The sequence below is a fragment of the Leguminivora glycinivorella genome, chromosome 2, assembly GCF_023078275.1.
Source record: "Leguminivora glycinivorella isolate SPB_JAAS2020 chromosome 2, LegGlyc_1.1, whole genome shotgun sequence".
In the NCBI taxonomy this organism is placed as follows: domain Eukaryota; kingdom Metazoa; phylum Arthropoda; class Insecta; order Lepidoptera; family Tortricidae; genus Leguminivora; species Leguminivora glycinivorella.
In genome coordinates this window covers 1,204,955-1,222,469 of record NC_062972.1, presented here as the reverse complement: position 1 = coordinate 1,222,469, position 17,515 = coordinate 1,204,955, and the positions used below count along the sequence as shown (strand labels likewise).

Here is a 17,515-nt window from a genome sequence, read left to right as displayed (position 1 = left end):
AAAGTTTACTAAACGGCGACATACGTTTTTCTCATTTTGGGTCAACTTTGCGTGGGTTTATTTATTATACCCTTAATAATTAGTTAAAAAGCATCTTTATAAACATTAAAGCCTCCGCCACACGTAAAGCGTTTTTATAGCGTAGCGCTAGCGCAATCCGCGCGTATTCCGCTCGGAATCCGCCCTCGTAAGTTTCTCGCCGGCGTCCGCTGGGCGCAACGCCAGCGTTCGTCCGACGCACCGCTATCATTGCGTTCCGCTAACGCTCCGCCTACGCTCTCAAAACGCGCATGTGTGGCCGAGCTTTTAATATCGCGTAAAAAGATTTTTAATAATATGGCTGATACTCTCCATCATTTCATATTTATTTGAATCATCATTCATCATCATCATTTCAGCCATTAATCGCCCACTGCTGAGCATAGGCCTCCCTTCGTGTACGCCACTTATCCCGGTCCTGGGATAATCTCATCCAGAAGTGCCCCGCAGTTTTTCGGATGTCGTCCACCCAACGAGCCAACGGATGCCAGGCGCTTCTTACATCCGATAACGGCCACCATTCGGTCAACATTTTAGTCCACCTGCCATCACTCTGCCTGGCAACATGCCCCGCCCAATTCCATTTTAGTTTGGAAATGACGTCACCCACGTCCCGCACTTTGGTGCGGCGTCGGATCTCGACATTCCTCACTCGATCTTGGAGTTTAATGCCGAGCATGGTGCGCTCCATCGCTCTCTGTGCTACCCGTATCTTATGCACAGCCTTTTTAGTGAGCGTCCATGTCTCGGCACCATATGTCATGGTGGGCAGGACACACTGGTTAAAGAGACGAGTCTTGAATATAGTCTACATTCCACAGCAAAGATGTCCTAATTCAAACGTACATTTTAACGTTTACTCAAGTGTGTATAAAAACAATTTTACTCCCCTCATCCTGTTCTTAATGTCTCCAAAACCAACATACAAAGAGAAAATTACCCACATTTGCCAGCATAATGTAGCGTTTCGCGTGGGTATTGTTTTTTGCCACGTATTCAGTTTTGGTAAATTATGTGTTGTTTAATTAGGAGCACGCGAGACGGAGAGGTTAGTTAAATAAGGGACATATATAACACCCGGTACAGAGATTACTCAATGATAAAGACTTCCATTTTGAAGTGAGACTTCTAAGCTGGGTCCACACTTGTGACATGGCGACGGACTGGACTACGTGGCATCGAACAGGACATGTTACGCTAAATGTGGACGATCTAAGTTGTGCTGACACGGTCACAATCCATGAGTACGACGAAATGTTACAAGTGTAGACACATGGTGGCGAACTAGACTGCTGCGTGGCGTGGCACGCGCGATTGTTATTCTTCCTTCCAATAATTGCTAGGGACGTAGTGGACGCACCGCCAGGACACGTCTTGACGTGATCCACTTCTATCCCGTGCCTGTCCCATGTCTGTATCTGTGTCATCTGGCGTACCTACTTTGACACGTGTCAAAAATGCAAGTGTGGACGTGTCCTGGTCACGCGGACAATAGCGAACATCCTTTGAAAAAAACCAACTCTCGATGGATCGGCTTGAAACACGTAACTTTAATGCGTGACAGTACACAGATCAGCGTCCACATTGGGACTAGTTAGTAGATCGTAACCTCATACATTGTCCTAACAGTTATCCCGTGTCCGGGAGTTTCTTCCTGTGTTCGGAATGGATTGTGCCGTACTGCAGCTTGTAACAAATTGTTCGCGTAACAAAAGACGTCCACTTAACGGTACTGACACGTGTTCGTGATACGGTCACGGGATAATGTTCGGTAAATGGTCACAAGTGTGGACCCAGCTTAATGCAACTTTCAACGGACAGCGTTACACGTTTAACACTCAGTGTTGCCGACTCGAAGTTTGAAATAACCCTTACTATTTTCATTACTACATTACGAAGTTTCACTTTTTCCGCGCGGAGGGACACGCACAATTTTTTAATTTTATCGCCTCAAGAGGCTGAATAGCTCCTCGCTTAAGCCAGTCGCTCCCGTGTAAATATAAAATAGACTTCGTCGAAACACAAATGGAATCCTTTCGAAAGCTACGATGCTAGACAGACGACAGATACGTCAAACTTATAATTTTGCGTCGGGGGATCATATGTGTCGCTTACCTTCAAACTCCTGCTATAAGGTTAATTCTTTTTCAAGATAATATTTATTTTTATTAACTCCTGACGCAAAAACTACGGGGTGTTATAAGTTTGACGTCTCTGTCTGCCTGTTTGTTTGTCTGTCTGTCTGTCTGTGGCATCGTAGCTCCCGAACGGATGAACCGATTTAGATTTAGTTTTTTTTTGTTTGATAGCTGAGTTAGTCGGGAGTGTTCTTAACCATGTTTCATAAAAATCGGTCTACTATATCGCGGTCGGGGTTTTTTTTTAAAATTTTAATTTTGTGGTTAGGTTAGTTATACATAATCAACCTTAACCCCTCAACTGCCTTATTCCAGATCAGTCCCAGACAATTTAAACTGTAATTAACAGATTGAAGGTTATTAATTCAGTAGCAAATTTTTGACAACGCCGTTCCAGGGGTTAAAGTAGAATGGATTTACCCGAGTTTGATGTCAACACACGACTGTGTCCTTGTCCAAAGTAAAAAAAATTAACAATCATTGATGATGAACTTATTACCAATCGTTACTTTTAACCGGTCTCTGGCTAAACAAAGGACTCGTATACACCTAAATAAATCCAGGTTCTTTACAAGGCTAGGCTATACTAAATAGGGCTTATTTAGGTTCGCCGCCTCCTGAGGAAATTAATTAACATAAATTATAATACCATGTCCTAGACAGTAAATATCATATCGCTATTGTTCTAGAATTTTGGCGTGATTTTACTTGGGCTTTGACTTAATACGGTTATTAAATTTCAAGTATTTGTACGGAATTTCTAATTATAACTAGGTAAATTTACTACAGACGAATTAATAATGTAATGTGACGAAGAAAGTAGGTGTAGTAGTGTAGGGACGCCTGGCCCCGTAACTGAATAACATTTCTGCGGCGTTTCGCATCGCAGAAATGCCATTCGGCTACGGGGCCTGTGTGCGTAGCCGAATGCACAAACGCTCGCAAAACGGTAACGATAATATCTCTTTCGTAGCTATCTATCTCTGTCGCTCTTGCGTATTGGCGCGACAGAGCCAGACTACATTTCTGCAGGCGGGCTGTTGCTTCAGCCAAATGCCATTCGGCTACGGGCTTGGGTACACTGAGAGAAAATACAACCAGTTTTCACGTTCGTTTAACAAGTTTTTTGGTTAAAATAGCGCCTACGTGCTCTTTGGTTCAAACAACAAGCTACTTGTCATTTGAATCGGCAATATATTTGAATCAACAAGTCGATTTTATAAAAACAACCTGACACATATTGTTTTAAGCATACGTTTGGCTGATTCAAACGGATATGTATAGAGGACACAGTTCAGATAAGAAAGCACATCAAATATTTTATATTTTATGTTGTGTAGGTAAATTACATATTTAATGATATTGAGATTCATATTATCTTTTTCTTCTATGACAATTTGATATGTTTTCTCTGAAGAAGAACGACGTATTATCAATGTATGAATTTTCTGAGATGAACGTTTCTCTTTTGCCGTAATCTGTTAAAGGCCTTTCTTTCTATTATTCGCGGCGGCTAGCTCCCGTTTCCACAGCACGTGCTAAAGTCTCAGTGTAGTTAAAAAGCAACTATCATGATAGCAATAAGGTTCAAATTTATTAAACAGTTTGCAGTATGCAGGTAACTTTTTTTGAAGATGACAAAACGTGTTATATCCGAAAGGGCTTTTTATGGATTTGAACCTTATTACTATCATGATAGTTGCTTTTTAACTACACTGAGACTATAGCACATGCCGTTTAAACGGGAGCTAGCCGCCGTGAACAATAGACACAAAGGCCTTTGTTTAACAGATTACGGCTAAAGCGAAAAGTTCATTTCAGAAAATTCATACTATACAAGCTTTGCTTAGTTTGGGGCTAGGTTGATCTGTGTTAGGTGTCCCCCAATATTTATTTATTTATTTTATGTTTCTAATTTTATTTTGAGCTCTAGTAAGTAACCGTTCGGAGGCTCTGTCAACTTTCTCCATACAATTAATGCCATTTTCTAGGACCTTTACGCTAACGAGCAGCGTATTCTGAAATATTAATAACTTGTGATGAAGGGTCTACCAGAGAACCTAAAGATAAATGGTAAAAATACTTTGAACTTTAAATTGAGAATTGAATTCATGCTATTTTTTTTTTTAATGAATTGATTTTGTATGTTATTTTATTTCTTCTTTTTTTAAATTATTTTGTGTGTCGTTGGCGTACGGGCCGCCACTAATCTGAGATTAAGTCAGATCCTCACAGAAAACCAGCGCTGCGGTATCTTGCTGAGTGGGAGTCCTGTTTAGCGTCTATTGTTAGTTTTATTTGCATATCTTCTTTTGTGTGTACTTCTACTGTTGTGAAGTTAAATAAATTCTATGTAAATAATAAGAGAAAACCGCAGATCTAAAATGGAAACCAATAATAAGTTGTTTGTTTCGCGACACCGCAGGAAAACCGTGTCGCAGCGAAATATGTATAAATTATAGACGTTATTGGAATAAACACGAACGACCCCGTTTCGAGATGACAGGGAATAAACAAATAAGCGACAAACGTATTGGAGAATGAATTAGGTTCACATCATTTCTACCTTTTTAATTAAATATTTTAACATCTATTTATTTTAATTTAGAATTTTTTGATAAAAATCTATGTTGAATTGAATAGGGAATTGGCTGGTATGGGTTCCGCATTCTTTTTAGCGAGATTTCCGATTATGGGCCAATAATTCCACACTCTATGGAGGACCAGAGTCCTAAAATTTCGCTTCAATCGACTAGAAAATGCTTCTCTTGATTATAACATAAGAAACACAATCTAATATAGATATACTCTCTTTTTTTCACAGACCTGGACAAGTTCTCCAAATACCCTGAAAACACGACGCCCGGCGCGGCCAGCCGGTCGCCATACCCTGTGTCGTCAGCTCAGCGCCGCAAGCAACCATCTCCTGGCTGAAGGATGACCAGGACCTTCCTGCAGACGACAGGTATTACCACTAGAACATTTTCCCAATACCCAGGATATACTGCGGTGGTGCGGACAGCCAGTAGCCCTACCCTGTGTCGTCAGCTCAGCGCCGTCAGTCACCAGCTTCAGGCTGAAGGATGACCAAGAATTTCCTGCAGATGACAGGTACAAAACTGAAACAAGCGCGTTCTCCTAAAATTTACTCTGAAACACCCTGATAAAATTACCTACATATATTTATTATACTGGTCGCACGTACTTTTGCCAGAGTTTGTCCTGTTTTTATTCGTGAGTCTACTATCTCTATAATATAATTATAAATATGTAATTATATAGTTAGGTCGTAAAAATTTTAAATAAAACCTGTTTGTTTCAGATACTACATGCTGAAAGATCAACTGCTTATTACTGAAGTGAAAGACAGCGATGCTGGTCTTTACAGGTAATATTATTTCTTTTAATCTTTTCTAAACGCAGATTTATCTTTTGTATCTACTACTATTAGTAGTTTGGCTCTGTGATCCAAAGAGGATCTTGGCCTTCAAAACGGGATCACGCCACTTATGCCGATCCTGCGCTGCTTCCTGCCAATTATCGGCTTGTAACTGACAAAGATCCGCCATCACGCTGTCTCCCCAGCGGTATCTGGGCCGACCCGCCGGGCGGCCACCGGCTTGGTCTTCCCAGATACGCCCTCTTGGCAGCCCGATCATCTCCCATTCTTAGTCAGGTGACCGAACCAGCGAAGTCTGTGGGATTTGGCTACTCCGATGATGTTCGCTTCGCATACCAACTCCTCGTTTCGGCATTCCTCCTTATCCTCCACCTTTGTATCTACCTACTCTAATTTTAAACATGTCGCTTACTCTAATTACTACTTTTGAATGATGAATGCTTAGAGATGGTAGATACAACACTGTTCCTTGGCTTAACATTGGACAAAAATCTACAATGGAGTCCTCATATAAGGAAACTAGCAAGCAAATTAAGTTCAGCCGCATACGCCGTTAGGAGAATCAGGCAACTGACTAATGTTGAGACAGCTCGCCTAGTGTATCATAGTTATTTTCACAGTGTAATGTCATACGGTATTCTGGTTTGGGGCAAAGCAGCTGACATACAGACTATCTTTGTATTACAAAAGAGAGCCATTCGTTCTATTTACAACTTAGGAACACGTGAATCAGTAAGAGAACTCTTCAAAGAAATTAATATCTTAACTGTAGCTTCCCAATACATTTATGATAGTATAATTTATGTTGTTAAGAATTTAGACTGTTTCACTAAGAATTCTGATATCCATAATTATAACACTAGAAACAAAAATAAGCTTGCCATAAAGAAGTTTCGTGTCCGTAAAGTACAGAAGTCATTTGTTGGGCAATGCATTCATTTTTATAATAAGTTACCTGACACTGCTTTGAGATTACCCCTCCCAGCTCTTAAGAACTACTTAAAAAAATCATTGATGTTAAAGGCTTATTACAGAGTCGAGGACTATTTGACAGACAAACATGCATGGCCCGAACCAGAAAGTACAAAAAACGAATAGCAATTAAAATAATTGTATTATGTATAGAGGACACAGTTCAGATAAGAAAGCACATCAAATATTTTATATTTTATGTTGTGTAGGTAAATTACATATTTAATGACATTGAGATTCATATTATCTTTTTCTTCTGTGACAATTTGATATGTTTTCTCTGAAGAAGAACGACGTATTATTAAGCAATAATATAATTTATTGAAATTAATTTCCATAAAGTACCTAGTCTGTTCATATTCTTTGATGAATACTTTTGCAGGTTAAATTGTATCTTGTTATTTAATGCATGTTAGTTATAAGATGTAATGTTTTGAAAAGAAGTTGCCCGCCGAGTTTCGGTCCCATAGTGGATACCCCCTCCCAACTGAGGGGGGACTGAAATCTTCTCGAGGCTGAGGCGTAGGGTTAGAGCCGGCGTAGCTTTATTTGACGTTCATATGCGCATTGTAATATGCCTACTTGAAAAATAAATATTTCATTTTCATTTTCATTTTCATTTACTTTACTTTAATTTCAGATGCATAGCATCTAATTCCTACGTAAACAAAACCCGCACCAGCCATGGAGGTCGGCTACACGTGGCACCTCCAGAACCTCAGGACCTGGAGTTCATGCCCACCTTCGAAGATCACCAGATACTTGTACCAGAAGGTGGAGATGTGGTTCTACCGTGTCCTGTAGCTGGATGGCCAAGGCCAGCTGAAGTAAGTGCCATTTCTCCTTTAAAAAACTTACGTAGACTAGAAGCGTGTCCCGTCATTTAGAGGTAGATGGCTGGCTCACACAGCTAAACTGTGGAATGAATTGTCGCCAGCGGTATTTCCGGACCGATACAACCTTCAAACAGTTCAAACCTTCAAGAATAGAGCGTACATCCATCTTAAAGATCGGCAACGCACCTCCAACACTTTTGTTGTTTCGGGTGTCCATGGGCGGCAGTGATCGCTTACCATCAGGCGACATGTCTGCTCGTTTGCCTCCTATTCCATAAAAAAAACGCCTGCGCCAACGTTGCTAACCGTTTGCTATTTTCCTCACTTGTTCAGAAACTAATACTAGGAAGATTAATAATCAATGAGAACCAATATAGAGGATGCAAGCCGGGGTTCAGACAGACCGATAAGAGGTAGCGGGATAACTTGCACTCATTCTGCCCGGTATAGCAGGGTTAAACAAATAACAGAATTTTGGATACCAGGGTGGCTAAGAAATCGCTCACGAAACGCTCAGGAAGGCTAGTAGATATCTTTGCGCCAACAGTTCGCTTTCGTTTGGATACCAGTTAATAAAAAACAATAAATGACGTACTTTTCTGTTGCAGGTGACCTGGGAGTTGGCGGGAAAACAGCTGTACACTGGCCCAGTGCTCGTCTTAACCAACGTTGATGAGTCACAAGACGGTGTTTATACCTGCACTGTACCAGGGCATGAGGATTTGAAGAAGGTAAGTCTAGAGCTCAAAGGACCGACGGCCGATGGCACATTTTTTTATTTTGTATGAAACTTTACTTTTTAACCCCCGACGAAAAACGACGGGTGTTATAAGTTTGACGTGTCTGTCTGTCTGTTTGTCTGTCTGTCTATCTGTGTGTGTGTCCGTCTGTGACATCGTAGCTCCCGAACGGATGAACCGATTTTGATTTAGTTTTTTTTTGTCTAAAAGCTGAGTTAGTCGGGAGTGTTCTTAGCCATATGTAGTAAATTAAGTAGTAAATTTATGTAGTAAATAATTTATGTAGTAAATTAAGAGTCCTACTCGGTAGATTTTATCACCTTAGCTATAGAATACCAGCAAGCACCCTAAAATGTATCTATATATCTTTAGTGGAATCAATCATAAGTTACTCTCTGGACTGCTATGGCCTGACTTTTAAAACAAATTTGGAAAAAGTTGAAAAATTGCAAATTAGATTTCTCAAATTATTAGTGAGCAGTAAAATTAAGAATAAATATAAAAATGATTATTATAAGTTATTTAAATTATGTAAAATTCTTCCAGCCACTCTTAAACACAAGTATCTATTATTAGTTAATCAGCATGGCAATCAAGAGAGTAACTTATCTGAAATGAGCCAACAACATAACACCAGATCTGTAGCTGCAGGTAAATATGCTGTCCCCAGAGTAAGCAATTACTATGGGGATAGGCTCATTAAAAAACGCTTACCTTATTTACTCAACTCTTTACCTGTGGCTATTAGAACAGAGAAAAACAAAAATAGATTTAAGAGGGCTTTGTTCAAACACTACCTAGACAAAATTTAGATGCCTCATTTATTTGTGAACTACCTAACCATCTTTGGCAATATACTTATGTAGATCTGTATTCATTACCATGACAACTAATTATAATTATGTACCTTTAGACTCACCCAGATCCCACAGTCAAACTGTGTAAACAGTTTTGGGGGACATTGTATTTACATTTAAGTTTCTATGTAAGATGTTTTATTAAATAAATAAATAAATAAATAAATATTTCATGAAAATCAGTAATATGTCGCGGACGGGGGTTTTTTCAAAATTTTAATTTTTTGTTACTAAAAATGGATAGAAATCTGGTAACAAAATGGAAAACTTTCGTATAATCTTCCTGAGACATTTTGGGATATTTGGTAGATTTTGCTTAGCATCATGTACTCTACCAGTCTACCAATTTTTATCAATATCGAAGATGTGTACTAACAGCAACACCCTTAACTAATCATCGGTAGATTTTATGCTCTTGTAATAAGGATTACACATGTACAGCTAACAGTGTTGCCGATAGTACCGTTCTCCAAAAAAATGAGAAATACTAATTACACATTAATACTTGTACAGGAGCATGGTAGTTTAATTTCTAATATTAAGTTTAATGTTTTTGTACGCCAACTGGTAAAATATAGTGAAACTGTACCATATACAGAGTGGGGCCTGTAACAAAGGCGAAGAATTGAACTGTAAGCTATTCTCCTTATACTGATCAACATTTGTTCAGTGACTTTTAAAAATTATGAAGTCTTTAAATTTTTAATTTTTCATACAAAATAAATATTAGCCTCAATGTAGGTACGCCATTATTGTTGTCATTGACGTTGTCTGTCACACTTTAGACTTAACAGAATTCGCAATACATTACCTCTTAGAAAAAACTTTCAAGGGTGATAAAAATCAAAATACAAGTTAATTTTAAAAGTCGCCGAACAAATGTTGATCAGTATAAGGAGAATAGCCTAGAGTTCAATTCTTCGCCTTTGTTACAGGCCCCACTCTGTATAATAACTGACCACCACTGTAACTTATATTTACAAATAAAGCACTTACTTACTTAATTACTTACTTAGTGAAGATATCGTAAGTTCATGATTACAATCACCATAACATGATTAAAATCGACAAGTTCAGAAACAGAGTTGACCACTGGTGTAAAAGCTGTATACGGAGCAACAAAAAGTTGGGGTAAAACGTCATATTAAAACAAAAAATAGCCTAACATGTAACTCTTCAACCCTTCGACTATGTTCACTTAAAAAATCACGTCAATTCGCCGCATTACCGTGAAAGATGGACAAACAGCCACACACACACGTCCGCAATCCAGCAAGCGTCATTATTACCTTCATTCCACGATTTCACAAAGGCCACTGTCAAAAGTAGCAAAGAACCGTTTGCAAAGTCGAACAACGAGCCGTCAGCCCTCCCTTTAAGCGTGACTTGGAAATGATCAAAGACTTCCCAGTTTGCTGACGTGTATTAAATTATGTATTACGAATAATGAGCCGGGTGAACGCCCTCTGGGTGCCAAGGAAAACGTCAAAATCTCTTACGCTTGTAAGCGTTTCGTAGCTCTCTGTATCGGTCTTCAGGCCCCGTAGCCGAATTGCATTTCTGCGACGATAAACGCCGCAGAAATGCAATCTATCTCTGACATGGCCAGACTGCATTTCTGCGGCGTTTGGCGTCGCAGAAATGCTATTTGGCTACGGGGCCTGTAGTGGCACAGTATAATGATGGCCAGTTCTCCACTGAAAATGTCGCCCACCCGCTCTCGGTTGAAATGAAATGAAATGAAATATGAAATGAAATATTTATTTTCCAAGTAGGCATATTACAATGCGCTTATGAACGTCAAATAAAGCTACGCTGGCTCTAACCCTACGCCTCAGCCTCGAGAAGATTTCAGTCCCCCCTCAGTTGCGAGGGGGGTATCCACTATGGGACCGGATGAAACTCGGCGGGCCACTTCTGTTCAAAACATTACATCTTATAATTAACATGCATTAAAAAACGAGATACAATTTAATCAGCAAAAGTATACATCCAAAAAAGAAATATTAACAGACTTATTCTATGGAAATTCATTTCAGTAAATATGATTAATAAGAGATGTTAGAGATGTATAGAGTCTCTAAGTGTTAATGTACATCTAAAAAAAAAAAAATTATACATGATGAAGAAAAAAAAACGAACTGTTACAAATAAAAGATAACTAAAATAACTTTAGAGTTGTAAAAGACTCTTGATGTCTCAACTAAAGAAAAAAAAATTAGATATACTTAATCTACTTTTTTTCTTGGAGATGTACATGGTCTTCAAGAGTCAGAAAGAAAATAAACAAACAAGGACCGAACAGAGTGCCTCACAGTTACCGCCTCTCAAAAACGCAGCCAGTCGACCTGTCATATCTCACTCATACAAGCATGGTACGTGTTCACGAGCTTAGACTGTGTGCGTAGGAACCCCCCCCCCCCCCCCCATTTCATATATTTGATCGTTGTGTGGTAGTGGTAGTTGTCCGAGGTGTGGTAGTGGCGCGACAGAGACACACTGCGTTTTTTTTTTAATTATAAATGGGCTTACTCTTGACCACAGACTAGCCAAAGGCAAAGACGTGGCCTACGATGGAGTGAGCTCGCCCAGAAGATGCCTGTTCACTCTTGATTTGAAGGTTGCCGGGTTATATGAGCTCGGAAATATAGCCGCCGGCAAGGAATTCCACTCCTTGGCAGTGCGCATAAGAAAAGAAGAAGCAAAGCGCTTCGTGCGGATTCGTGGAATATCCACCAAGTAAGGATGGAAACCGGCCGTGCGTCTAAGAGTCCGATGGTAGAATGGGGACGGTGGAATAAGCTCGTCGATCGCGTAGCGTCAACGATTGCCATTTCGGCTAGGCTCGCTGGTATTTGCAATTTGAGGAGATACTTAATTATATTTGAGAGGTATTTTTTTCTTTCACCTATATTGCCCTTTTGAAGACAGAAGTGTTTTTTATCTCCAACCGAAAAGAGAGGTATTTTATTTCGTCACTTTTGCTCGCAAATTGTGTTTTAGTTTACCAGATATAATGAAATGTAACAAACTATATTATGGGCTATTAAGGTTGTCGGACACCTAATCGTACGGTACCGAATCAGAGCGATGGCAAGTGGACTAAAATGTTAACGGAATGGTGGCCACTTAGGGCCACTTGCACCAACGAAAATGGAGGGTTAACCCACCATTTTATATGGAATTTGACAGATGACAGCCCACTAACCCTGAGTTAAGTGGTTGGTGCAAGTGAGCCTTACAGATGTCCGTTGGCTCGTTGGGTGGACGACATCCGGAAAATTGCGGGGCACAATTGGATGAGATTAATTCAGGACCGGGACAAGTGGCGTACCATCGGCAACACTGTTAGCTATACATTTGAATCAAGTCTACCGATGGTTAGTTAAGAGGGCTTTCGTGTGAAAAACAGTGAAATCGCAACCGAGCGTTTGATCATACCGTGTGTGGTATCAAATTAAAGGGCTTTGCGAGTTGTTTACAAATATATATCACATTATAGGACTTTTTCTACTTGGTCTAACAAAATATGAAAAAATGCCCAAAAGTGGTAATAATTGTACCGGTGAAGGCTCGTTTTCAAAAGATTGCCAAAAATAAATAATAGCAATTTATAATCACTAAGGCATAACAGCAATTTAAGTAAACGTTGCAGATTAATTAAGTACAAAAATTACTTCGATGTGATGTAGATACAATACAATACAAATACTCTTTATTGCACACCTCAATACACGAAACAACATAGCAAGTATAAACAACAACTTAAGAGGTAAAACAAGAGGCGGTCTTATCGCTAAAGAGCGATCTCTTCCAGACAACCTAGATTTTTAAAGAAATGGTCACTTAATTTTAGGTAATTTCTGAAAAAAAATTGAATTCGTCTTAGCCTCGTTTACACTTTTTCAAAACCTTATAATAAAAAAGTAGTCTGAGAAGATTGTAGTACAAGATATACGAATTATAAATTTACCTGGTTTAGTATTCAAAATTGTCCAAATTTTACAAATAAGATCGACTAATTCAGCTCTATACGTGAGTTTTTCTAAACGTGCATTAAAGAAAAATTCATAATTAATTTAGTGAGTTTTCAAAAATCCAGTCTTATAAAAACCAAGATAATAAGATGCTCTAACTGAAACTTGAATTAAATAAATCTATTGGATAACGGAAAGTGTAGTATTTCACCGACTAAAACTATCAATTTTACATTCTTTTGACGTTTTTTTTGGATAGCACCCTTAAGGGTGTTACTGTTAGTACTACAAGAGAGGCCTTTGCTCAGCAGCCGGTGATAAAGGGCTAATAATTATAACGATATATATCCGCTGTTACCAACCTTGTTAAATATAACGAAATACCGAGAACAGCGTGCGTAGCCGAATGCACAAACGCTCACAAAACGAAACGCTCGTAGATATCTGTCTCTATCGATCTTGCGTATTGGCGCGACAGAGCCAGACTACCTTTCGCGGAGTTTAGTTTTTCGGGTTCTGATAATTTTCCCGTTACACGTGGTATGATAAAAAGTCACGTACGAAAATAAAAATCACATCTTGTTATATTTCTTTTCAATCTGATATTAAAATTTAGACACGTTTAAGGGCTAAGTTACATAATATTCTTGTTTACGGTCTCAAAACATCTCTTTTATTTAGATATCTTTTGAATGTCTTTAAATAGCTCTCAATAAAGGCTGTATTTCCACTTAATAGCTAATAATTTAGGTACCTATTCCGTAAATAAAACCTGTGTGGGTTGGAAATTCCGATAGTAAGCATAGCATTACATGGAAACCGGAGCTTATAGATTGAGAGTTTAACATAGATATAGGAAAAACCAGTCTAAACGAAAAGTTGAGAACCGGATAAGCCTGTCGCAAGATCACATCACTCCAGAAAAAGATTAAAAATGCTAATTTACAGATGTGGCGCCATCTAACAAGGTGTGCGATTCGCGTAACCTATAGGCGTACCACCAATTATTTTTTTGTATTTAACCAATATCTCTCGTTCTTGTTATTTTGTATCTTCAATAAGAATCAGACATTTTACTCGAAGGTTTAATTTCCTTCAAATATTTCCTAAGGGTATTCGATAAACATGTTTGATAAATACTTATCTTGAAAATCATCAAAGACACACCTTAATAGACAACGCATAGGTGCGTTCGTTTTTACGTAACTTTGTCACAACTTGGACAACAAATCTAAATATTTTTATCTTGTGTAGGAGGTGCAACCGTTCATAGCTACTTACAGATAGTTTATGATACCTAGTCTTAGTAATGTGGTATAATATAGGTAACAGAACAAATATGGCGGGTGCCACCTTGACGGAGTGGCTTAGGAGTTCATGGCATTAGCCGCGAGTGCTAAATACTTACGCCGATCAGCATCCCGCCTTCACCGGCTTCTCCAATGGCGGATTCGTTAATTTTTCTTTTATTCATCTGTTTCACTTTATTTATATTTTAACTTAGTTATTTCCAACTTCACTAAATCATGCTACTGCTCTTACTTTAGTTATTTCAAAATACCACTTATGTCCCAATTTCAGAAGTTTTACAAACACTGCCAATTTTTTAAAAGCAATTTCACCATAAGTGCGTTTTCACGTTGTCCGATCGGAAGGATTTCAAAGGGAAAATTCAAAGATGGCGGTGTAAATATATCGATATCGGTCCGACATCCGATATCAGATCGGATAATGTGACAACGCGCTTACAATTAGTAACACAATACATAATACGTAACAATGTTATGTGCCTGTCCATACCTAACCTAAATATACCTATAACAGCCATGTTTATTACTAATTTCGACAATTTATCGATGAATAGATTATATATTGACAATACTGTAGGTCATTATGAAACCTTGTCATCTTTACTACATAACGATAATTTCATAAGTTAATTAATTTTACGATTGTCATACCATTCTTACACAATTCCCTGTATCTACCTAGCACCTGCCTTATTATTAATAGTAATTAGTAGCAGCTGCCGTAACTAATATAATTTTATATGTACTTATTATTTTAATGTTGATACTTATAAGACGTCGTAAAATGTATGAATAGATTCATATAGACCGTCAACCAAATCTTGTCACTAGAAAAAGGCGGCAAATTTGAAAAATCGCGGGCTAGCAACACTAGTTTTGAAAATCGGTGGAAATTCGCGTGTCATTTGGATCTTATCTGTGAAAATTTCCGTCGTACCAAAAAGAGAAATAACTAGCACATATCCGTCCCTTTTTAATACATTATCTAATTCGTAAGGAAGGAGCGAGCCCATTGAAAAAAAAATATCTGTGGCTGTTCGACGTACATTGCTGGTTTTTGTTCGTTTCATAGGGATACCATACTTTAGTTTGATGTACATTGCTACTGCCAAAATTTGGTTGACAGGCTATATCTACTAATATTGGCAGACACGAGAGTAAAATACCAATCACATATAAATAATATTTATATGTATTTGCATTAATTAGTTTGTACCTGGACTAACAAAAAATTCAAGGAAGGCATCGGGCCTAGCACGCTAGTGTAGCCTAGCCTATCGAGTCGGTGTATCCTTAGCGCACTTACAAATAGTGCTATTAGTGCGAAAAGAAGGCACTGACGCGATAGGCTATATCATGCGACCGTGCTAGCTTGCTAGAAGTTTTCATAGACGATTATTCATGTTCTATGCTTCTTTATGGATAACGAAGAACGCAGTAAGCGGCCTAGCAAATAGGGCAGGGAGGTGGTACTTAAATATGCTGCGCAAACTGTGTTATTACTTGCGTCGTCTAATTACTAAGTCTGTGAATATTTTGCTCCTTTGAGGTGGTCCCCTTAACATAAATTATTTCGCACGAGTAACCTCAACGAATTCTAGGAAGCTTGATAAAATACCCTGTTGATTTGTATTTTTACTCGTGACTCGTATTGGTACTTGTCTGTCAAGTATCAATATCATTTATCTTTTGTTCACTATAATACGTAAACAAGCGATGAATAACCTAACCACAAAATTCAAATTGTGAAAAAAACCCGTAGTAGACCGATTTTCATGAAACATGGCTAAGAACACTCCCGACTTACTCAGCTTTCAGACAAAAAAAACTAAATCCAAATTGGTTCATCCGTTCGGGAGCTACGATGCCACAGACAGACACACACACAGACAAACAGACAGACAGACAGACAGACAGATAGACAAACAGACAGACAGACAGACACACACACACAGACAGACACGTGAAACTTATAACACCCCGTCGTTTTTGCGTCGGGGTTAAAAAAAAACGGCGAATTCGAAGAAGAAAAGCTTGGCCACATGCGCTTTGATTCGCCAAATACCTCCTATAAAGTACCTACCTACTTTCATTTTTATTAATTTTACTGTACATAACACAGAACTAAATCAAGATAGAAGGAAAAAGTGTATCTACTTCGCGTGCGGAAAAGTTAAATAGCGAGCGACATTGTTCGCCGCGCAAGTCAGTCTGCTCCCGACCGCTGCCCGCGAGTGACATACAGTGAAAAATACAAAATGGGTCGGTATTCGATAATTAACTGTTCAAACACCACCAATAAAAGCAAGAGTGTTAAACAAAGTATTTCCTATCATCGGTAAGTACCATTTGTCCTAAAATATTTTTTATTAAATAAAAAACACGATTTTCCTATTTTTATCATCAAAACATTAGCTGACGTACGGCCGTCAAACTAGTTTTCCATTGCGGCTTTAATTTGACGAGTCCGACTTGGCGTGCGTTTAAAACAAGCGATATAAAAATAGGCTATTCAAACTGTCGAGACAAAGTGAAGGTAGATTTGTTATTTTGTCCGTCGAACTCACGTCGAACTTAAGAATAGTGGTGCACCACGGAACTATATCGTCATGTATGCTGCGATTTCCTTATTCGATTTAAATCGATTTTGCGAAGCAGTGGAAATTATAATTATGTTTTTATATTGTTATGAAACTATACATTTATAAAGTACGAGTGAAAAGTAAATTTAACTTTAAAATAGGTTACAGTTACGGTATTAACGTTGAATTTGTGGTCGGCAGAAAAACAAATACAAACATAATACGCTCTATATTTATTATGAATAAAAATAACTCTAAAAATGTGTTAATGGTTAATTATATTTATATACATATTACTAAAAGTTGTAACAAATAACATGAGGATAATGAAGTGAGTACATGGTCGATTTTCTTAAAAATATTACGAAATATTAACTAGTATTAATATCTACCTACTAAAATCTTTGTTCCTGGCCTTAGGCAAATTATATACCTACTAGTGAATTGTTTGTCATCACACGAATACAGGTATATACTTACTTCATTTCACAACGAAGATGAACATCCGATATTTTTAACTTCGGCGGGCATCCCGCAAGCAACCTCCACAATCGATCGAATAGGTTACGCGGCGACAACGTTCCCATCACTAAAGTACACTCGTGACGTCATAGGCTCGACACAAAACGTTACACGCTCGGTTTCGCTGTTAATCGCCGAGCAT

General features: G+C 38.4%; 2 protein-coding genes across 2 annotated transcripts in view; both read left to right on the top strand.

Annotated features, from left to right (window-relative positions):
• Window positions 1–5,139, top strand: part of LOC125239906 — a 179,030-nt gene extending 173,891 nt beyond the window's left edge. Inside the window, exon 4 of the mRNA XM_048147677.1 lies at window positions 5,002–5,139. The gene's annotated coding sequence lies outside the window, so the exon portion shown is untranslated. The remainder of the gene's footprint in view (window positions 1–5,001) is intronic.
• LOC125234762 (protogenin B-like) overlaps window positions 1,705–17,515 on the top strand; it is a 39,199-nt gene continuing 23,388 nt past the window's right edge. The window contains 5 exon segments of the mRNA XM_048141152.1: window positions 1,705–1,728; window positions 5,054–5,142; window positions 5,500–5,565; window positions 7,190–7,376; window positions 7,994–8,116. Coding sequence (XP_047997109.1) covers window positions 1,705–1,728; window positions 5,054–5,142; window positions 5,500–5,565; window positions 7,190–7,376; window positions 7,994–8,116 — 489 coding nt within the window.